Source organism: Rattus norvegicus, chromosome 8 (assembly GCF_021556685.1).
Source record: "Rattus norvegicus strain SHRSP/BbbUtx chromosome 8, alternate assembly SHRSP_T2T, whole genome shotgun sequence".
NCBI classification, from domain to species: Eukaryota; Metazoa; Chordata; class Mammalia; order Rodentia; family Muridae; genus Rattus; species Rattus norvegicus.
Window position 1 is genome coordinate 98,588,332 of NC_141541.1, and position 23,010 is coordinate 98,611,341.

Genomic DNA, 23,010 nt, shown 5'->3' on the forward strand with positions numbered 1-23,010 from the left:
TATATCTGAGTACTTGTTACCCAACTGGTGGAACTCTTTGCGAAGGCTTAGGAGGTGTCCCCTTGTTGGAAGAGGTTTCAAGAGCCCAAGTCATTCCCAGTTATCTCTCTCTACCTCCTGCGTGTGGATAAGGATGTACGCCTCAGCTACTGCACCAGCAGCGCCATGGGGGCTCTAACCATTTCTAACTGTGAGCCCCAAGTCAAGCATCTTCTTTTACAAGTTGCCTTGGTCATGGTGTTCTGCCATGACCACTGAACGAAGTCACTACGACAGCCATCAGTCATTAGACTCCTGCAAGTTTCTACTCGGCTGTAGGAGCAGGGCCCTCAAGTCTTGAACAACAGTGTGAAATTGAAACTCAGTTCATCAGGGAGTCTCACAGAGGACCCTAACTGTACTGGTGGATATAATGTGCACACAGACACATGGTTATCCTCAACCCTGACCACAATCAATTTAGTACTAGCTCAAATCCATTACAAAAATTTAACACTTGAGCCGTTGTTCCTTTTAGGGAAAAACAGCTTTACTACTTCTAAAGTCATAAAGTCCTCTCTGTGTTAGGGTTGTACTCAGAAGGCACAAGCCTGCTTAGCATGTTGCAATCCTTGGAACCATTAAAAAAAAAGTTCTCCTTTCCCTCAGATCGTTTTGTTTTAACCTTCCTAACACGTGCCTACGAGTAAAAAGAAAAAAAAAAAAAATAACCGCCTGAGATCTGTCTGAGCAGCCTACTTCTTCAGAGCGTGGACCCATGGAATGTCACAGGAAGTCACTTGTCACAAGACATTCTCTCTCCTAAAACCGGAGTCCCATGTTGCTCCACGTGGCTTGTTCATAGTAACCTTTTCCCATCTGGCCCATCTCACAGGGCATGCACGGTTACTTACAGATGAGACACGAAGGCACAGAATGGCGACTTGCTTGGGACAGCTGCCTATGAACTGGCACAGCTGAGAATCCTCTAGGGGAGTCTGCATCTTACGCCATGACAGCACAGCTGGCGCTGCTCCTGCTGACGTCACCTCCAAACTTGCTTGCGAGTTTTCTCGAACACAGCTGACACGTGCTCTCTTTTCCAGGTGGAGACAGTCTGAGCTCTGGGAAATGGGAGCCTAGCACTGTAGGCTCATTCCACCTCACTCCACTGTCTCCTCTTGGGGCAGAGGGGGCCGCACAACTACACCCCTGGCTAACCAAGAGCCCTCCACACACATTCTTGTTGTTTTACTGAGACTCTGTCTGGCCATTGGAGGAATCATGCCCAGTTCTGGTAGGCTCTTATGTTGAAGAATGAAAGGATATGAAGTCCTCATTGGAGGGACTGGGACGGGCCTTTCAGTTCCGCCACACACTTCTGTAATGCAGCCTTGAGCAAGTCGCTTTAATTCTCTAAGCCTCAGCTTTTTAACATGAAAAATGAAGCAAGAGTCTCTGTGGTTTCCTGACATTTTTAGGAGCACAGAGCCCTTTCTTTACTAAGAAGCACGATATGGTGCTGGGTCAGGGGAGGCAGACTTCCCCTTGCCTCCTTCCCTGGGGACTGGGAGATACTGAGTGGGGCCTCCATCAGAGTAGTCAGACGTTCACAGGCAACTGGGGCTCCACGAGATAGGAGAGAGAGGGCCTCTGCCGATGGGTAGTGAGGCGGAGGCTTGCAGATGAAGAGGAAAGAAGCACGTGGCCAGAATGCAGAGGCTCAGAGATGGAGAATTTTGGAAAACAGATACTCAAGGGACAGACTAGAATCACACTGCTGACACTTAAGTGACAAAGGAGGAGGCTTGGAACAGCTGCCCCCATGACTCTTTGATGCAGGATGAGCATGTGGTCAGTGGAAAGAAGGGTGGAACATGGATAAAATAGAGCAGAGCCAGACCAGGGGTGAGGGCGAGACCACTGCCCAGGCAGAGGCAGAGTGGACAGGCCTCTTAGTAATCTCTTTCATTGAGGCCTTCTGAGGTCTGGAGACCCCTGTAACATTCTACTTGGTCAATACAAAGTTAATGTCTGAAGAACTGAAAACACACGAAAACGAATTTATTATATGCAACCAAGAAGTATGGGGAAGTATGGCGAAGACACTTGCTAAAACAGTGTATTTTTAGGTGGTGGCTTCTACAACATTCTGGGCACCCAGGGAGATTGCTGAAGCACAGCTGTCTGACAGGGCACTGGTCATGACGTGGGTTCTACAGTAAACCAGAAAGCTTTCACGTGTCCCCAAAATGTGGAGTACAAACCTTCCTACTAACTCCCATGTCCAACTTAAGCCAAATTTTCTAAGATTCTGTGGCCACCAAGTGTATTGCTGTGAACATCGATGAATCACCTCCATTTAAGTAATACATATGACTCAACAATAAAAATCAATGCGATTTTAAACAGGCAAAGACTCTGAACAGACCCAACGTAACACTGCCCCAAGGAAGATACACAAACGACCATGTGAGGAAAGACGCTCAATGTTGATATCGTCAAGGAAATTCACATCAATCCCACAATAAGACAGCAGCCGATTCACACTAGCAGGATGCCTAAGATAAGAAAGGTGACAACAAGGGCTGGGGAGATGGATCAGTTGGCAAGAATGCTTGCAAGGCAAGCATGAGTCCTTGAGAATTCACACTGAAAAAAAAAAAAAAAGGCAGGTGTGCTCCTGCACACCCCTGTAATCGAAACACTGTGCGTGTGAATGCAGGAGGCTCATGAGGACTGTTTGTATTTATGTAAATCCAGGAAGATCACGAGGACTCATGTGTGTGTGTGTGTGTGTGTGTGTGAGAGAGAGAGAGAGAGAATCCAGGAGGACCATGAGGACTTGTTGGATCCCATCCTAGTTGTGGGTCCAGAGATCTATCTCAGGAGAATAGGAAAAGGATATAGTAGGGGCTCTGATGTTCATATAGGTGGAGAGATGTACACACATGTGGGCACATGCTACACACGGACAGAGAATCTCATACGCTGCGTGTCAGACCGAACAACTGGGTCAGCTTGGCAGTTCCTCAAAGGGTTAGACACACTCACTATGGATCTAGCAACTGTGGGTACTTAGCCAACAGAAACAAAACTGTGTGTCCATGCAAAACCTTGCACATAGGGTTTATATTACCACTAATTCCAACAGTGAACACGTAGAGGAGCTGGGGAGATGGTTAGGAGCATCTATATGCTCTTGCAAAGGACCGGGGTCTGGCTCCCACCTCCCACATGTCAGTTTATAACCACCTGTGACTCTAAGTTCCAGGGAACGGGATGCCCTTTCTGGCTTCCGAGGGTTTTTTCATGTGGTACCCATTAAACTCACACAAGCACACAGGCACATATACACATTTAAAAAAATGAGAGATTTGAAATCAACTCATGCTCCCCAACTAATGAACAATACCAAGCAAAATACCAAAACATGGTTTATTCATGCATAGTTTCAGCTGTCAATCGAGAAGAGACTGACCATCTGGAAAGAGTGCTTTTATGAGGGAAATGTCAAGATGAGGTCGGACTTGGACAAGACTGAGGGGGCTGTCTTGATTACATTAGTTGATGCTGGAAGAGCTGGTTGAGTCTTGGGCTATACATAAGAGAAAGTAAGCCATGGACAACACACGAGCTTTCCTTCTGTGCGCTCGTCTGAGGATTTGCCTCAGACAATTTCAGGTTCCGGACACCCTGCCTTCCCCACAGTTATGGTGTATAACCTGGAATTGTAAGCCTAATAAAGAAAGTTGCTTTTGTTAGATTGCTTTATCATGGCAGCAGGAAACAGAACCAGGATACACTTAGCCATCAAAGGGAACGATGAGTCTATGTACAGCCACCTTGATAAACCTTGAAAACATCATGCAAAGCGAAGAAGGCCACATAGTATGTTATGCGATTCCACTTACATGAAGGTTCAGAACAGACAGATCCACACAGACAGGAAGCAGATCGGCCTAGGACTGAGGTGGGGAGAGAGGGAAGAAGGGAAGAGAGGCAGGAAAGGACTGTATAAAAGCTGTCTTTTGGGGATGACAAAAATGTTCTAAAATTGAGCCAGGCTCACATATGTCTGTAGTACCAGACTCAGGAGGCTGAGGAAGGAGTATAGCTGCAAGTTCAAGACTAGCCTTGCGTATTTAGCAAGACCATAGCTAAGAAAGAAAAAAGCAAGCAAACACAACAAAATGTTCTGAAATTGACTGTACAACTCTTGAGTATATGAAAACCAGCCAAATACTAAATGGTAAATGGATGAATTATATCACAAAAAGGCCATTCTTAAAAACTAATAGGGCAAAACACATAAAGCAGACAAAAACCTACCTCCATTCTCACTGGTGCACACACAGCCAGAGAACAGAACCCCACAGCAGAGACTCTGCACCAGCCCTGAGATTTAGGAAGAGGGTGAAGCTGGAAGGACAAGCCCAGCCCTCATCGGGAAGCCTCGGCATCCCACACACACTCCTCCCTCCAGTTTCAGTCTCTGTAGAGGGCCAGCCATCTGATCTAGCGAGTAGAGTCAGGCAAGCAGATGAAACCACGTGATGACCAGAAACAGAGCAGGCACACTGTCTACAGCTTCAGACACATGGCCTCTGCCAACCTGTGCTGCAGAGCACAGAGGCCCTTCATAAGTGTAAAGTGCCTCTCTGACGTCACATATAAACACATAGCCTGCATTATAACTCATTGTCAGAGAGACTCCATCTCCAACAGCACACGCGACTTCCCAAAGACTCACTTGATCTCATTTCCCCACTGCTTCAGAGAGTAAAAGTTAATGGAATTCGGGTGCCCGGGGGCTGGATGATGAGCAGCCCGGTCCCCCACCAGCTCTCCAGGGGCAGCTTCCACGGCGAGCACAGTTCTGGCTTTTTCTGCAGAAGGATTTGGGTGCTGGGAAATTATATCTGGAAGAAAGGTAGATAATTGTTAGTTAACCCAAACTTTCACAGGAAACCTACCATCCCAGATAAAACGTTGTCTTCCTACATACACTACCTAACAGTATCAACCACACGTGTAATCGTACATTTTGATGTATGAGTAGCTTTTGTGCTCGTGAGTTCTCTTCATCTAAAGCAGAGCCATGCTTCTCAGAGTAGGGTTATGATGTGCTTTAAGGCCACCGACAACTGACAGCATTGGTCCAGGCAGAGAGAAAAGGCTAAGATTTTCCTCTAGTCTTGTAGGTCAGTAACTGTGGTAAGGACTCTTTTTCAGGCTTAAACTGCTATTTGAAAACAGCACAGCAAGGACCAGCTTTGTATACCCTATTTATTTCATTTCTCCTCGGAAACAGAAAGATTAGATATAAGCATGTTTTCTAGCATCTGTAAACTGTGACAGTGAGAAAATATGGTTTCTCACAGTACAGGAGCTCAGCAAACTGGGAGGCAAAGGCACGATGCCCCAAACTTTTCTTTAAAATGTAAGATTTGGGGACTGGAGTGTTGGTTCAGTGGTGAAGAGCACTGGATGCTCTTATAAAGGATCCAAGTTCAGTTCTCACCACCTACATGGCAGCTCATCGCCATCTAGAACTCCAGTTCCAAGGGACATGACGCCCTCTTCTGGCCTCCAAGGGTACTGCAGTCATGTGGAACACATCAATATAGCCACACACAGCCAAATACTCATACACATAAATAAAATGAATTTTTTTAATGTAACCTCTGGGGATATTCCAGCTAATAATAACATCCATATTATTATATGATGTCCAAGATTTACTTGAGGGTAACAATATTTATACCTTAAATAATATTTGTTTCAAATAACATGCTAAATTGTTTCAAAATTAGAAAGGCAGGTAGGGGTAGGAAATAAAAATGTCATAATAAAAATAGAAATTAATGAAGCCATCTAATAAACATGAAGATAATACTGTTACTCATTTTGCATCACGTTTAAAGCAACAATTCTAACAATCCAAACATTTTGTATTTTTTCCCAGTTGGCAATGTTCTGAAAATAAGCAATGTTTGTAAACAGAACTTCATGTTATTGGATAATAATCAACTTAATCTACATGTCTTTTAAATAAAGTATTAACAATATCAGTGTGAAAACACAATTAGAATGTAACTGCTAACTCCTGACAGCCAAGAAGAAAATTAATTTCTAACAGGACAGGCATACCACAGGGCTGCTTAGGACTGGTTTCCACAAAAGACTAGTCAAGACAGCAGGGCCCAAGTATCCTAGCAGCAGTGATTCCTGGAGACAGATGTCCTAGTTGGGAATGCCTTCTTACAGGCTCTCACTTTGCAGGCAGCTCACAGACTTGAGTACCGTGTCAGTGGGAAAGACTCCAAGAATGCCCTGTGACAGTACCCTGATCGTGACAGGAATGAGGGGCTGCTGTTCTTATGCACTAGGCGCTGAGGGAATAGCACTAATGACATAGGGCTGTTACCCTAAAGGAGAATTCTTTAAGGAAGGTCAATGTGGCCAGCTCCTAGTCACCACAGAACGCAGGAAGTCCTGGTAGCCAGACCCTTGCTCTGGGTTTATGGGCTCCAGGAGAAGCCTGGGAGCCACTGACTGCAGAGAAAGAAAAGCACAGTGGTTGCTCTCTTCACTGAGATGTCGGGGTCCCCTTTAAGATCTTATAAGCAAAAGGGGGATCTCGTAAGCAAAAGTAAAAAAATTCTGACACCACTAATTCGGCCCAATCGCTAGCTACTGTGTTAGGACACTGAGTCCCTGAGCCAGGGATAAGTGTCACCTGCCTTGGCAGGGCCTCATGTGGAAGCAGGGAAGACATCGCTAGACAAAACGCAGCCAGCGCTCATCACCTGAGAATGCTTGGGCCAGGCCCAGGCGCACTGAGACCTACTCTTTACTTCCGAGAAAGACAGAGCTGCTCCACACACTTCCTGAAGGCTGGTCTCTTACAGACCCAACTTGAGTAAGGGAAGGCAGTTGTAAGCCAGGCCAGGAGACAAGACTGACAGGAGCCATTGCTATGGTCTGTCGGTGCAGTGCCCTTTCCTGTGTGGGCTGGCAGGAGGCCAGGAGGCCATGAAAGAGCAGGGGTTGTCACTCTCAGATGTGGCAAGCTACCTATCACCACAAAAACCCACAGTGCACCCAGGAAAGACTTTAGAGGTGCTGGAGGGGGTGGGACAGAAAGGGTCTTCAGGGAGACCATGGGAGACCACATAGCAGAGATGATTTCTATTGGGGTCTTGTATAGAAATGATCTTTAAAACTTGCTTGCCCCACCCCTCTCTGTCTCTCTCTCCATCCATCCATCCATCCATCCATCCATCCATCCATCCATCCATCCATCATCCATCCATCTGTCCATTCGTCCGTCCATCCATCCATCCATCCATCCATCCATCCATCCATCCATCCATCCATCCATCCATCCATGGTTGAGTATGTTCCTGCACATGTACGCTTACTACGTACATGCCTGAATTTCAGTTCAGGTCCCTTGGAACTGAAATTACGGATGGCCGTGAACCATCATGTGGGTACTGGGAATTGAACTCAGGTTCTCTGGAAGAGCAGCAAGCGTCCTTAACCACTGAACCATCTCTCTGGCCCTGAGTATATTTTTATGGTTATTGAAGTTTCAGTTTGGTTTTCCCAGAAACCTCTGCATGCAGCAAAGTGTGTGCATGTTCCAGGAAAATCCCAAGGTTAGGTCACTGGGTGACTGCCCCACTCCAGTGTTGGAGAGCAAGGAACTGGTGTCAGAATAGTGGTGGGGGAGGATCAGATATGCTGTATGTGGATTAGGTTCCTGTGCTTGCTAGGCTAGTACTCCACCACAGAGCCACAATCCCAGCCTCCAAAAGGCTTTTTACCTCAATCTAGTTTCAATCTAGATTGTGAAGGAGTGAGTGGTCAGAAGGAACTGGGCTATCTTCATGAGGCTATAGTTTCCACAGAGAGCCCCTAGGGTGGACCAGCGTATGTACCTAAATTTGTCCATGATCTCCAGCAATGACAGCCTGAGACCTGATTCACTAATAGCATAACTAATACCTCACTGCAGAAAAGCTCACCTCAAACAGGAGCATGGCTGGCTGAATGGCTAACTGTAGGGATTGCTATGAGGCAAGGATGGCTTCCTGTGGGTTGAGGAAATGATGTAGGAGGTGGCCGAGGCCTCCACAGTTCTCAATGGGTTCACACTCATGACTCCTCCTGACTTTCCTCTTCCTGCCACTTCCTGGTAAGTTACGTGAGTTAGCAGAGGTACATCAGACTCATCTCTCTCCTCTCTCCCATTCCTCCCTGCTCTTCTGCAATCTCAGCCCCAGCTGCCATCCATAGTTACAGCAGCCCCTGCTTTCACCTGTACAGATGCAGGATGCCTCCGTGGGCCAAACCTTGGCCAGTTCTGGGCAGTTTCCTTTCAGAGGCTCCTGCACACATCTCTGTTATGTCCTCTCTCCTACAGCCTGATGTCCACAGAACCTGATTCTGAGAACATCTTGTTTCCTAAAGAGGATGCTAAGATGTGGTGAGTCACGGTGATACAAGCCTCTCAGAGTCAACGCTGCTGACTACCACAGCGCATATATAAAATACTACACAGTATCGTAGCATTTCACAAATGGTAACACAGACACACAAGTGTGATCACTGCACAGAACCGTGGCATCAAAGAGTGACAGGTGACTGTGCTGCTACAGCCAGCTCTGTGCGCCACCACATGCCTCCAGGCAGCCCAAAGGCCTAGGGAAGTGGGTCTTGACCTGTGGGTTGAAACCCCTTTGGCAGGGGGGGCGGAGGGTGGTGGGGTGGGGGTATGGAGTAGGGGAGGTGGGGGTGATGTCGATTGACCCTTTCATAGGGGCTGCATATCAGAGACCCTGTATATTAGATATTTATATTATGATTTAGAATAGCAGCAAATCAGAGTTATAAAATAGCTAAGAAAAATAACTTTAGGGCTGGGTCACCACAACACACAGAACTGTAGTAAAGGGTCACGCCATTAGGAAGGGTGAGGACCACTGGCCTAGAGGGACCTCTGCCTATGCTACTGAATCCCCATGCTCACACGGAACTGCAGAAGGTGTGACAGTTATGCGCTTCTGCAGAGGAAATGTGTGGTCACCGCCAGCTGTTTTCACAATACCGCTTTCTTAAGAAATACCATCCACATACAGACAATCAGCCCACTACCACCCGAGCTTGAGGTAAAGCATCTCCTGCCCCTGGACTATCCCACGCAGCAGGAAGCAGAGGACAGGGTCACATGCCTGACTCTCAGGAAGCCTCACCAACAGAAAGCCCCTACTATCTCTGCTCTTTCTCTAAAGGTCTTGTGGGGAATGAAGTAAACAAGTGGACTGGACATCCACCTTGGGTCCATTTTCAGTGTGTGGATTCTCAAATTCTATGAAAACCTGCAGGCATGCCCTTGTTTCTTAGTGGATACGAAGGTCTATATGTCGGCAGTTGATTTGTATCTTTCCAAAGTCATAACCTGAAGGTGGGACCCTACCCAACCAAATCCAGCAGACAATGGGGAATGAGGTTTGAGGCACCTCAGAAGCCGGGCTGTGAAGGGATAACGGACGGAACACATAAAGAGACACAGAGTCACCTCACGCTCTAATGCCTGACCGAGAAACCACACAGGTACCAGTCTCTTACTCTGAAGGTGTGACATACAGACACATGTCAGTTGTGACAGTGACAGTCCCCTAGCAGCTACTCATCCCAGCTTCTCAAGAGTAAGATTTCACAGCCATGTGCTCAGCTCCCCAGATTCCCTCCCAGGTATCTGCTGTGGCATAAGGAATTGCCACGTGAGAGTCACTGCTAACGAGAAGCTGAAGGTGTCTGTGAAAGCATCCTCTTGTGACACGAGGGCCAGCCCAGAGACAGTGAGTGTGATAAGAATGGGACAATGGAAGTGGCTGAGGTCAGTGCTCCAGCTTTGACCTTCCCTCGAGTGAGAAAAAGAATGTTCGTGTTAATCCAGCTTCCTATCAACTGTAGTGACATATAATCCTCACCCGTTCAAAACCACACTGTCAGGAAAGTGTGCGTGTGTGTGTGTGTGTGCGTGTGCGTGCGTGTGTGTGTCTGTGTGTGTGCATGTGTGTGTGTGTGCGTGTGTGTGTGTCTGTGTGTGTGTGCGTGTCTGTGTGTGCGTGTGTGTGTCTGTGTGTGCGCGTGTGTCTGTGTGTGTGCACGTGTGTGCGCGTGTGTGTGCGCACGTGTGTGCGCGTGTGCACGTGTGTGTGCGCACGTGTGTGTGCGTGTGCACGTGTGCGCGCGTGTGTGTGCATGTGTGTGCGCGCGTGTGTGTGTGTCTGTGTGTGTGCGTGTCTGTGTGTGTGTGTGTGTGTGTGTGTGTGTGTGTGTGATCTCTACCTTAGCAACGGGCTTTCCCTTTTGATCCTTGTGATGTGGAGGGTGGGCACACTTGGTTTTCATGGCACAGCGTGCACTCTTGTAGTACTGGATAAGTAACCTGCTCAGAGCCAATGACCAGTAATACCAGAGTCACAACTCTGAGCCAGGCCCACAAGCCTCCAGATAGACTCGCCTTCCGGTAAGCACTTGGCTTTCCATGCACATGTCTTTCTCTTTCTTTCTCCACACTGACTTCAGGTGCCTGGAGGGTCATGAATGGGTGGACACTCAGGCTACAAAGGTTCGGCTGGGAGAGGCGATAGGTGCCTAGGAGGCAGCAGGACACGTCTTATTTTTCATGCAAACCAGTGCTATAAAAAACGGTCCTCTTTCAATCAAGCTAGACTGAGCCAAGTTAGGCCAAAGTGGGCCGGTAACCACAGCACAACTACAGAAAATTACAGGACATGGCTACAGAACCACAAAAGTTATCTTTTAACCAATTTTTCCCCACTGAGGATGAAATGAAAGGGTCTGAAATGCAGTCCTCTCTTTAACAAAATTTATGTGTGTATCCACTGTGTATCTGCTATGTGTACGCTGCTGCTCCCAGAGACCAGAAGTGAGCATGGATCTCATGGAACTGGATTACAGGCAGTTGTGATCCTTGGGTGCTGGGAACCACACTGAGGTCCTCTGAAAGAGGAACAAGCATTCTTCATTTCTGAGCCATCTCCACCCATTTTCTTGACGTTTTACTTTAGAATTTTTCACTTTCTGGCTTTAGATAAAAATCTCCAATTTTAAGGCCAGCCAGCAGGTTCTCCTAGTTCATTCTAGGATTGGCTTGGCTGGCCCTGACCATGGTGTCCTTAGCGAGGTCCCCAACGAGGCCAACGCTGAGCTCAGCCCATGCAAGGGCCTACGCTGCCCTGCAGTTCCCCTGACACTTCTTGCTTTTCTCTGCACAAACATTCTGTCTGACAGGAACACTTGTTGAGGGGAGAAACTGGGGACAACTTGCTGAATAGGCAAACAGCATGGCACAAACTTGAAGCTCCCACAGCTGGAATTCCCAAACCAGAGAAAGGGAAGATGACGCCTCTGGCTCCTCTCCTAACCTCTGGTTTGTAAGGAGGCAGGACAGACATGACAGAGGGACTCCAAGACCATGTGCTACCTCTTTGCTCTCCTTTCAGCAGCACACCCAGAGTCCTTGCTGGGAGGAGTGATCTGTGTCCTCACAGTGAAGGCAAATGGATCTTAAAGCCATTAGCACTGAGGCTGGCCAGGCCCTATGGCTTCTTCCCCGTGTTCTGAATGACCTTGAGTAGAACTTCTTGTCACTGAACGAATGCTAATGGTGCCTTCTGGATACCTCAGTCTATGGTCTGGGAGCAGAGGCAGGAGGATTAGGAATTCAAGTATTTCCTCAGCTACAAAGTGAGCCTGGGCTACATAAGACTCTGTCTCAAAAAACAATAAAACAAGTTAAAAAAAAAGTCACAGCTCAACTGCTGGAGCACTTGCCTACTACACCCCAGCACCTCACAGACCATCCCAGCACCCCAGAAACCATCCCAGTACCCCATAGACCATCCCAGCACCCCATAGACCATCCCAGCACCCCATAGACCATCCCAGTACCCCATAGACCATCCCAGCACCCCAGAAACCATCCCAGCACCCCATAGACCATCCCAGCACCCCAGAAACCAATATGGGGGTGCAGACATGTAACCTAGCAAGGGGAGGTTAAGGCAGGATGATCAGGAGTTCAAGGTTAGCCTAGAATAATGAAAAGAAAAATTAATTAGTAAACAAACCCAAACCAAACTAAGCCTTAGACAACAGAAGCCACATGCACCGGAATATAAAGACTTCCCTTCCACTCTCAGAAGAATCAGAATGCTGACTCCATGACAAGGACTCATAGAAAAACATTCACATGTACAAGTATATAGAGTTATCTTCTCACTGACTAGATAGACAGTCTGCTAAAACCAAACCAAACAAAAACAAAACCACCATCACCACCACCACCAACGAAAACCCCACACACAACCAGGAAAGCAAGGCTGGCAATGGTGAGTGATTCCAGAAGAAAGCAGCAGCCGTGTACTCAGCGCTCAGACAGCACTGCTCTTGCTCTTGAGCAGAGGGTCCACATGCTCTATGGAGTGTAGACCACAGCTCCTCACAGAAGTGCTAGAACAAACCTTGTACTGGTTTCGATTTTAATGTGCACACCTTTGTAGGTTAGCATAGGCCAGGCCTGGTGTCACACAGCTTTAACCCCAGCACCACAGAGGCAGCGGTAGGTGGAGCTCTATGAGTTTAAGGTCAGCTTGGTCTACATAGTTGAGTTCTAGGCTAACCAAGGCTGCAGAGTGAGACGCTATCTCAAACAAATGTAGCTAAGAATGCTAATACCAGGCTGGCAAATGTCAGTGGGCAAATGTCCTTGTTGCTGAGGCTGATGACATCTTCGGGACCCATAGGGTAGAAAGAGAAAAGTGACACCTCAAAGTTGTTCTCCGACCCCCACATGTTCACTGTAGTACATACGGGGCATACACACACAGGCACAAGCATGCATGCACTGCGCAAATGCAAATATAGTTTTTAAAAAATATTTATTTATTTTACTGAGTACACTGTAGCTGTCTTCAGACACACTCGACGAGGCATCAGATCCCATGGTTGTGAGACACCATGTGGTTGCGCTGGGAATTGAACTTGGGACCTCTGAAAGAGTAGTTAGTACTCTTAACCACTGAGCCATCTCTCAAATATAATTTTAAAGTAATTTTTAAATTGCTCATAAAATGCCCTGGTCATTTTAGAGTTCATTTCAGGGCTTAGGGGCTTCAGGCTTGTTCTAACAAGCTATCAGGAAGGAGACACAAAAAACCAGTCTCACCTTCCTTTGGAGGGGGGAGAGGTAGGTCAGAAAGATGGTTTACACATAACTGACTCATTCTTTCTAGAGGGTTCAATAAGATCAACAATCATGAGAAGATCTTGGGGTTTAAAGTCTCCTTTTCAAGTACAAAAGCGAATTCTCTTGGATGTAAACGGTTGGGACTTACTAGGACTATAACATGGCCATGGACCTGCAGTAAACCAGAACCAGGGCTTGGCTGTTCAGCTTCCTAAGAGTACTAGAGGATAACCAGTGGGATGCCGTGAGATTCTTCTCCTGGCACATCCAAGATGCAAGCCTTCAGGAAGTTGGCCCGAGCACGAATGCATAGCAGAGGTGAGCGTGCCTCATCTTTAATTTTGGCAGAAAGTGGACTAACCTCATAGCCCTCACAGCCTTGCCTGACTGCACCCAGGCCACTCAGTATTAGCTTGGAAGCGGCTCTGTCCCTGAGCTCTTGGCACTGTGGAATACAGACTGTCATTCTTTTCATTCTTAATTCATTTTCACTCACTGCCGACTTGAGTCGCTGCGTCAAACGGCTACCCAGAAGGAGCAGATATGGCACCCTCCACCTGTGCCTTACCTGTGTTATCTCGGGCCACGAGGCCCTTGGGGAAGTCCCCTGGCGTTGGGGACGTCCTGCTGTCCCACTTGACCATGTCAAGGCTGTTGCAGTATTCCCATCTTTTCTGCTGAAGCTCCTGTAGCCAGTAAGTCATGAGCTCCCGATTAGGAGCCTAGAAGGAAGGAGGGAAAACCGTATTAGAACCACCATAACATTAAGAGCTAAAAACCTCCCTGCATAAACTGTTCATGGGAGAGCAGCATTAAGGAGAGAGCAGCTTGGTGGCCCAGGAGAACACAATTGTAAGACTCTTCTGCTGAGAAACCAGCCATGTACTTCAGATACAGAACAAAGAAACGAAGTGGAACAGAGCTGAAGCATTCTTCCTGCTATCTAAACTTTATTCTGCTGAGCCAGTCTGCTGGGGAGAAAAGCCATCACCAGTGTTGCCCAGATGTGAACCCTACTGGTACAACACCACGATAAGGCACAATATTCTGGCTGGTGCAATGCTGGTATGGTTAGTCACCTATTTTTTGTTAGGATTTGAGGCCTGCTCCACGGGGTTGGGGAAACCCACGCCTAGTACTGTAAACCTAGTCAAGAGTCCCTGGCCGAGGCACTCATAGGCCCCAGAAAGGAACCTACTACTATTGTTTTGCTAAATGCACATGTGTTAAACTGCCTTCCAAACACTCATATGCATATCTGCAGATAGTGCTGTTCTCAGTTTGGTCAGAGAACCTTCCCACAGCTGTGGGTGGCAGTTAGTGAGGGAGCATAACTGGTCAGAATACCAAGAATTAATGATGGAAGAGTTATCAGCCCTAAACTAGACATCTGTGTCACCCTCTGGCTCAGACAGCATCCTATGTTGAAGAGGGAGTGGAAAGATTAGATCGGTGCTAGTCTCAGAATGGTTAATATTTCATTTGTAGCACTGAGTATCAGCAAAGGTTTAAAGCAACGACCACTTTCATAAACTGTAGTGGACACACACAGTGATCCAGCTACTTTAAGAACAGCTTGGCAGTTCTATATGAAGCTAAATGTACAACCATCAAATGTCAGCAAAGCCTCCCTTCTCACACGTGCCCAAGAGGAATGAAAACTGTGCACAAGAAAGCTCATATGCGAACATTTATAGAGGCTTTGTTCCCAGCTGCCAAAAACTGCCACCAACCCAAAATACACACCATCTGGTGGGTGGGTAAACACACTGGCAATCTGCACAGAGAAAGGAGTGGAGTACGGATTCACAGAACACATGACTGTTATTGCATAGTGCTCAGTGAAGGAGGTCAGGTCACAAAGGTCACATCGTATAATCTTCAAACAACCAAAAGTGACTAACACACAAGGACAGCAACAATGTGGGGTTTCCAGGCTTGAGATTGAAAGAGGAACTGACAACCAGGGGCAAACGCAGAGAAAGAGGGATCATGGAATTATCCTGTATCACAGCTACTGTGGTCATCATGATTCTACACACTGGTCCAAATCCACCGACCTGCCTAAAGAATGAATTTCACTCTGTAACATAAGTACATTTAAAAACGAAATCAACCAAGGGCTGAGGGGATGGTTTAGTGGCGAGAGTTCTTGTTGCATTAACATGACAATCCGATCTCATGTGAAAAGACAGGCATGGTCACTTACGACTGCCTGTATCGAGAACCCTGTGAGGGTGGGGGCGGGATAATCAGGAGGGCTTGCCGGCTACCGGTCTAGTCAGTAAGAGACCTATCTTCTTAAGTGAATAATGCAGCATGTGGTAGAGCAGGACATTTAGTGTCCCCCTGCAGTAATCACAAGCCCGGGAGCCCACAAACACCAGAAGTGTGCACATACCACACACATCACACATATGCATACACATATCACACATATGCATGCGCACATACAATCAACCCAGATACAAGGGAACCAAATGATGAGCAAAGCTCCAAATAAGACAGTGTTGGTCACACAGCCAGCCACCCCATGCAAAAGAAAAATGCGAACCGTGGGAATTTTGTCAATGCTGGCACGTGGAGTACAGATGGCAGACACAGTGCTTCCCCGGTCATGCACATCTGACAGCAGGTAACAGGCCTAGATGCCAAGGGGCCACTCTCTAGGAGAACCTCCAGGCACTCTGACTCTAGCCTGGGCTCCTTTGCACTCCTGCCTGAGGTAAAGAAAACCGTGTATTTTAGGATCTGTGACATTTAGGGGCAGTTCTTTCCACTATCAGCCAAGCATTCCTTCCACTCACTCATTCCACAACTTCACTGAGCACCTGTCAGCTCCTGGGAACTGGAGTCCGGCCTACTAGTGGGCGCCAGGAGGAAGGGCGGGTGAGGTAATAGCTCTGAAGAAGGAGCCCTACACATGCAGCCTAGGGGTTAGGACCGACCACCGAAGGCTTGAAAGCTTCTGAATACAGTGTCTTAGACCAAGGCAACTTGGGAGACTCTGACTTCAGCTCACAAGTGCTGATCACAGTCCGTCATGGAGGAAAGTCAGGGCAGGAAACTGGAGGCAGGGACGAAGCAGAGGCCCCGGGAGGACGCTACTTACAAGCCTGCTCCCCATGGCTGGCTCAGCCTGCTTTCTTATAGAACCAAGGACTGCCAGCCTAGGGATGGTCTATCAGGCGTGAAAAACTGAGTTTGAGTTTCAAAAAGAAATCTAGAAATCAGGGCCAGGGAGATGGTTCAGGGGTGAAACACTTGCTGCATAAGTAAGAGGGCCACAGTTTGACTCTCCGGAACCTGCGTGAGGCCCATGTAGAAAGTGTGGCAGCTGCTTGTAATCCCAGTACTCAGAAGACAGAGACAGGACCCCTTCCCAGAGAAAGCTGGGTCACGAGGCTGTGTGGGATCTGTGCGCTCAGGTTACTGTGCCTCAGTACACAAGAGGGATCAAGAAAGGAGGTCCGGTTCAATCTGGAGTCTCCACATGCTCACACGTGTGAACCTTCACATGTCTGTTAATGTCCACAGGGCTGCTGTCGCCTGTGGTCAGAGAAGGTTCTTTTCTGCAGCACACAGCAGTAACCTTACCCCTTCCCAGGCTCAGGGAATGATGTAAAGAAGAGCAGAATGGATATAGGAGCTGGGAGAAGGGATGAAGGAAGGGTTAGTTACTCTTCTATGTTCTCTAAGACGAGCCAAACGAGCTGCTTTCACTGGATCAAAGAATTTGGTGCCTTGAACACAGATGAGAGGCAAACACATGTCTGGTTTCTAATGTTCTGTTGCTGCTGCTGTCTCAAGAATGCTCAAATTCTCAAATTCAACTGGGCAGTCCTGTCCAAACCAAACATCCTGGGTAACCACCTGATTGTCTCCTCTACAGTTGCATGGATGTGAGAGGGTCAGGCGGATGAGGGCTTTGTGGGTACAACTGCGGCATGGTAGCCATATAATGCCTCTAGGAGCCATGATATCAGAGAATGGAGCCTGGCATGCCTCTCTGGGTTGAGGAGGAACTGTCCTTGACAGCCGCCTAAGAAGTTCCATTGGATGCTTCAGCTGCTGCCCCAAGTTCTTATGCCGAGGCTGCCACAGCATCGAATTAAGAAACCCACTCACCCATAGATGACTCAGGCCCTGGCTTTCTGTTCCTTCTCGAGGACCCCAGGGACTGCCCTTCTTCCAACCCAGACAGCTTTCACCTCAGTGCTCAAAATAATACTGCGTTAAATCATTTAATCCCAAGGGTTGTTGATTTCAGCAGAAATTTTCTTTTTTTAAAATAAAAAAATTAGAAGTGACAAAAGGATTTACTGGCCATTTTCTACATTGACAGTCCAGATATGATGTGTATTGTATAACACTTACTAGCACCTTTGCCTGACTTAGACTTCTATGTCTAACCATGCAAACCTTTTCAGCAGACCTCTCACCACAGTAGGACATATCACTGGGGACCTGGCTGAGGACTTAGCAGCAAAGCCAGGGAGCTGGGCTTCACCTGTTAGCAGTCTCTGCTTCTGACTGCCCTACCTCAGCTGTTCTCCTCCTGGGACTCCAGTCCTCCCTTGGTTGAGAATGTTCACCTATGGACACTCTATAATTGGGAGGGCTGGGTTGGGGGCGTGCTTGCCTTGGAAGTACGAAGGCCTGAGTTTGATCCCCAAACCTTTATTATAAAAATGAGGAGAGGAAAGAAAAAGGGAAAGTAGCAGCATCAGTAACATGTTTGTAATTCCCTCAGGGGCTTGCTGGTTAGACACCTAAGCTACTTCAGGCCAAGGAGAAATATTGTTTCAAAAACAAATAAACAAACACAAGAGAAAGGGGGGTGGTGTAGAAAGCACTCAAGGATAACAGCTGATATTGTCCTCTGGCCTCTGTATGAATATACACATATATGCACACACCCTGAACCTGTGGTGCATGTCTGTCTCCTACCTTCAAACTCAGTCCATACACTTAGAAACCATAATAATTCTCTGACCCGTGGCCCCATTCCTAGGAACTGATCCCAAGACCTCCTAAAGATGAAAAGGGGACAGTGGTACATACATTACAGAGAAGTCAGCACTGCACCCTAGCAGTTAGCCTTAGGGACACAGATCTCAAGAAGACCCAATTGATTCCTGTTGCTAAGGCACTTGGAAAGCAAATGTTTTCTTCTACCCAGCAGCAAACAACTAGACACATACTCATCACGACATACTCGACATAAAATGCCGAGCTGGTTGGAGGTTAGACGAAAGACAGATCTTTTTAGCATGCTAATCTACACTGTCTCTTCAGACTGGCTGCTTTCTGAATAAAGCAGTTTTAAAGATTAATAACACACACACACACACACACACACACACACACACACACACACACACACACACACACTTTCCTGTTATGAATTTGGAAAACAAAGAAGAAAATAAAGTGACCACAACCACATCACCAGAAATGGTCCCTCCCAAAACTTTGGTGTACGTCTTTCTGAACATTTTTTCTACAAATACGTACACCAATTTCCTTTAAGAAAACCAAACCATAATGAAGTACAGGCTTTCCAGCCATCTCCATTTGCATGTTAGTAATGTAACATTGTTAATAAAACAATTGCCAGGCACTGAGATTTTGCTGTACACAGTCATCTAACCCTCACAACAATCTCCCCAAACAGCGCCACCAACCTGCCTACCCATGGAGCTTAAGCATCACCACATCCCTGCCTGAGAGCTGGGCGAGGCTCATTTACCCAAGCCCTGGATGCCTCCCTGATGAATGGGGCTCACACAAGGATCCTGGGTGATGTTCTGATGTGACAGGAGCTACACTCACCTGGGCATTGTGCTTCCCCAGCTCCCACAGCCAGTGTCCGCCAATCTCAAACTCAGAGTCTGCACGCATGCCCCACTCTGGAGGAGGATGAGAGTCTGCCTAAGACAAACTCTCTGTACTTGAGCAGGAAACAGAAGTTCCTCTACGGCATTTCTCAAATGCTGAAAGGCTGGTGACCTTGAACAGCACTGAAGTTTAGTTTAAAACCCTATGGCGGTGCTGGTTTTAGGGGTGCACCAGAGGTCACACACTCATTCAAGCACTGGGCCTCTCAGTTCTGGAGCACAGGCATGGTATCCTGAGGCTGAGAGAGCAAGTGCGACAGTCCATAGGGTGCTTTCACTGGATGCTTGCAACCACAGTTCCACTCTAAGGACATGGTTTAAAAACAGAAAGCAGCAGGGCTGTGGCTAAGAGCACTTGTTGTTCTTGTAGAGGATATGGGTTCAATTCCCAGCAACCACAAGGCAGCACACAACCATTCATATTTCTAGTTCCGGGGAATTCAGCACTGCGTTCTGACATCTGAGGGTACCAGGCAGGTGTGTGGTGTACAGATACACAAGTGGGCAAAAAACAGAAAAACAACCTCTCATACACACGAAGTAAACAAATGTCTAAAACCAAGATAAAAAGAAACGAAAAGTAGCAAGCAGTCCTTGCACACATTTAAACAGACGTACAAAAGACAGCAACAGCCTCTGCACAGAGCAGGCCCACCAGGTCTGCAGGTGCCCTGACCAAGCTCTCAAACTATCCAGGCCTCTGTGGCAGGTCCTCCAACTGGATGGCTGTTCCTAGTTTTCCCTTTCCAAACCCTCTCTATGTCTAAAACCCTTGGATGTTTTCAAAGGCCAACTGATCTGGCCGGGGACAGGGCCTATACTGCCCACCTCCACAGGACCACAGCCCTCCTACACAGTGGATGAGCAGGCCAGTTCTGCTTCCACTACGCCACCTCCCACCTAACGACCTCAACGTCCCACGGCCTCTGCAGAGCCAATCTTTCATTTCTCCAGTGAGCCATTTGTGACTATGGCTTCGACTCTGCCTTAGAGACTGCACTCTGGCTTCCTCCTCAGGGACCAGGTCCTTTGTAAGCTGTAACAGCAGAGTCGACAGTAAGGCAGAAGAACACACATACAGATGGGTTAAGTCTGCATCCTAGGAAGCTGCACAAATCACAGGAAAGCTTTTACCCACAGTTCTTAAGGGCTGTAAGAGCTGCTAATGGGAAGGAACTCAATCTTAAACTTAAGAAAGGGCATACTAATTTCTAAGGAATGTCCAAGGTGCTTTCCCCATAAGCAATAAAGATTGCAAGCCTGATAATGCAGAACAAAGTTAGGGTAGTCGGCAGACAACACCCCAAATCTAACAAACTTTAGCTTCCAAGTTTTTCTTTTGGGTGCTTCAAAGTCACACATGAGCCTAGAAACAATCTCAAGGCATCCTGCTCCAGACTAATGGAAAAATACTGTTTCCCTTGGAAGGTTTTTGAAATTGTCTGTTTGAACCCAAGCGAGAGGCCAAGGCAGCTAATGCTGGGCCACTCCTGCTCCTCAGAAGACAAGATATATTTTACAAACTCCACACTTCTGGGGAAAACAAGAAAGTCTCATTTGTTAAGTCTTTAAATCACTCACAAAAATTAGCATTTTCAGATATCTTATGAAAATAACCACTTGAACTCTAGCCCAACTCCCTTCTTGAAGGCTGGATGCTTTCCGTGCTTCTGACTTACTCTGCTGGGTGTCCAGCTGGAGAGTGCTGCCCTCTCTAGCACCCAAAGCAAGTGCTTGTGCTAGCATGGGCCGCACATATGCTAACACTGGGCCAACGGAGAACATTAGTAATGGTCCCATGAAGGAATGGCAAGTCAATCTGTGAGACATGCCAAATTAAAAAAAAAATCTTGGAGAGAAAAGCAGTTTCTTAAAGGACCTTTAACTTAACACCATAGTAGATGGCGGCCAGGTACAGTGACTCACACCTGTAATTCCAACATTCACCTGCTGAGAGGCTAAGGCCAACATGGGCTGCCTGGTGAGTTTCAGGCCAGCCTGGGCTGTGCTGGGACCTGCTGTGGGGGGACGGGGCAAGTGCTGGTAATGGACTCAGAAGAAAGTCCACTAGACAATCAGAAAAGAGGCAGAAAGTATGAAGGCATGGGTGTAGCAGACATGGCCAGCTTGCAAGGGGCTGGCCGAACCACATCTCATCTCGGGCTGCCCACACAGGCAACGTTCATCAGGATGCAAGCATGGGCCAAGGCCACTCCCTGGGCCTGCTCTTCCTCTCAGGAAATGGCAAAGCCTGTCAAATGCTTTCAGTTCCAGAGAAAGGGAACACGGGAAGCTTCCAAGTGACCAGAGAGCTAGATTCCGGTGGCTCTGCTGCTGCAAAGTCAGCGAGGGCCAAGACAAGTAAGAACTCCTGTGGCTTCAGCCAGGGGCCTGCTGGACAGCCCAGCTCCAATACTGCCTCCTCCCAGAGCATAGAAACCCAGCATGCAAAGACGATTGCAGCTATAAACCACAGACTGCTAACCGAAGAGTAAAGGGCTCACACTTCACTGGTTTCCACCCACGCGGTTCTGTTATATTTACTTTACCATCAAAGGCCAGAGAGAAGGTAACCTAAGTCCATCCCCGGAACTCATGTAATGGAAGGAGAATAACGGCTCTCCCAAGTTGTCCTGTGATGTCTACACATGCATCATGGCCACCATCAAACAGTACCCCAAAGAACAGTCACCCATGGCCCACAATGCAGAGAGGGGAGGCCAGAGATCTACAGCAGAAGGGCAGGGATGTCCACTGGCAATGCAGGCTGTTGAGGCCTACACTGGCCTAGCGAGCACAGCAGGACCCCACTGCACTCCCACAGCACTGGAGACCTGCTCTACACGGTCACTTCCAAGACTCCTGGTCTGAGGAAGGACAGGAAGTCTTACTAGCATGTTCCCTCTGAACGGCACACGCGAGGGCCTGGGAAACTGCTGAGTTCCCTTCTTACGGTTAGAGGACTTGCTCTAGCCAAAAGCCTGCTTCCTCTGGTAAACACTTTATCATGAAGGCGCCAGAGAGGGATGGGCACAGACCCATCACTGCTTCTGTTTGGCCACTGGAAGTTTATAATCTCTACCGTCCATTTCCAAGCTCCATGCAGTTAAGCTTCTTCGATTTATGTCCAACATAAATAGTTAAATGAATAATTGTGAGTATGTATAAAACTGATTTCCTAATAATGCATTCACTGTGGATCAGGTAATCTCTAACAATGTGGACCCTGTGTCTGGAGGAGAGTTTAGCCCTAAGACTAAGTCACAGTGGGAATCAGTTTCCTCAATGTGTTATATGCATGGGAAGGGCAGGCTAATCTCAGGGGACCTCTCTAGTTCTGACTCTGGGGCAACCGGCAGAGCCATTTAACGACAGTGCCCTGATCACATCCCAGTGTACACAAGGATAAGCACTCCCTGAGGCCAGAGGCATAGTTGACTCCGGCTGCAGATCCATCAGGACCTTGCCCTATGAACCCTGCCAGGTAAATGGCTGGCTGCAATCACATTTAGAAAAATCAGGCCACCTTCCCTACAGTCTTCCCTAACATCGGAGAGTTGCAAAGGGAAATAAAACTGGGCTGGCTGCCTAGAAATAATTCCTTTAATCCAAGATCAACATCCTGATAACACTGGCCGGCCCTCCTCCAGGCAGGAACTCAGGCCTGGCTTAAGGCACTCTGCTGGAAGAAAGTCCCGGTGAAAGCAGAGGAGGCAGCCAAGGGATCCACATCCTAAAGCCCCCTAACTCCTGTTCCACACAACCTCTGCAGAAGTTGAGCCAAACACAGGATAAAACCTCATTCGGTGGTCTAAACTCTCATCTTCCTGGGGCCTTTTC

General features: G+C 47.6%; 1 protein-coding gene across 3 annotated transcripts in view; it reads right to left on the reverse strand.

Annotated features, from left to right (window-relative positions):
* The window catches only part of Tbc1d2b (TBC1 domain family, member 2B), a 68,259-nt gene that overhangs the window by 35,231 nt on the left and 10,018 nt on the right, over positions 1 to 23,010 (reverse strand). For all 3 annotated transcript variants that reach the window (XR_015626675.1, NM_001413794.1, XM_087562257.1), the window contains 2 exon segments: positions 13,839 to 13,992; positions 4,733 to 4,901 (listed from right to left, as the gene is read on the reverse strand). Coding sequence is in view for 2 of the 3 variants with exons in the window: in NM_001413794.1 (NP_001400723.1) it covers positions 4,733 to 4,901; positions 13,839 to 13,992 (323 nt within the window). In the remaining variant the exon portion in view is untranslated.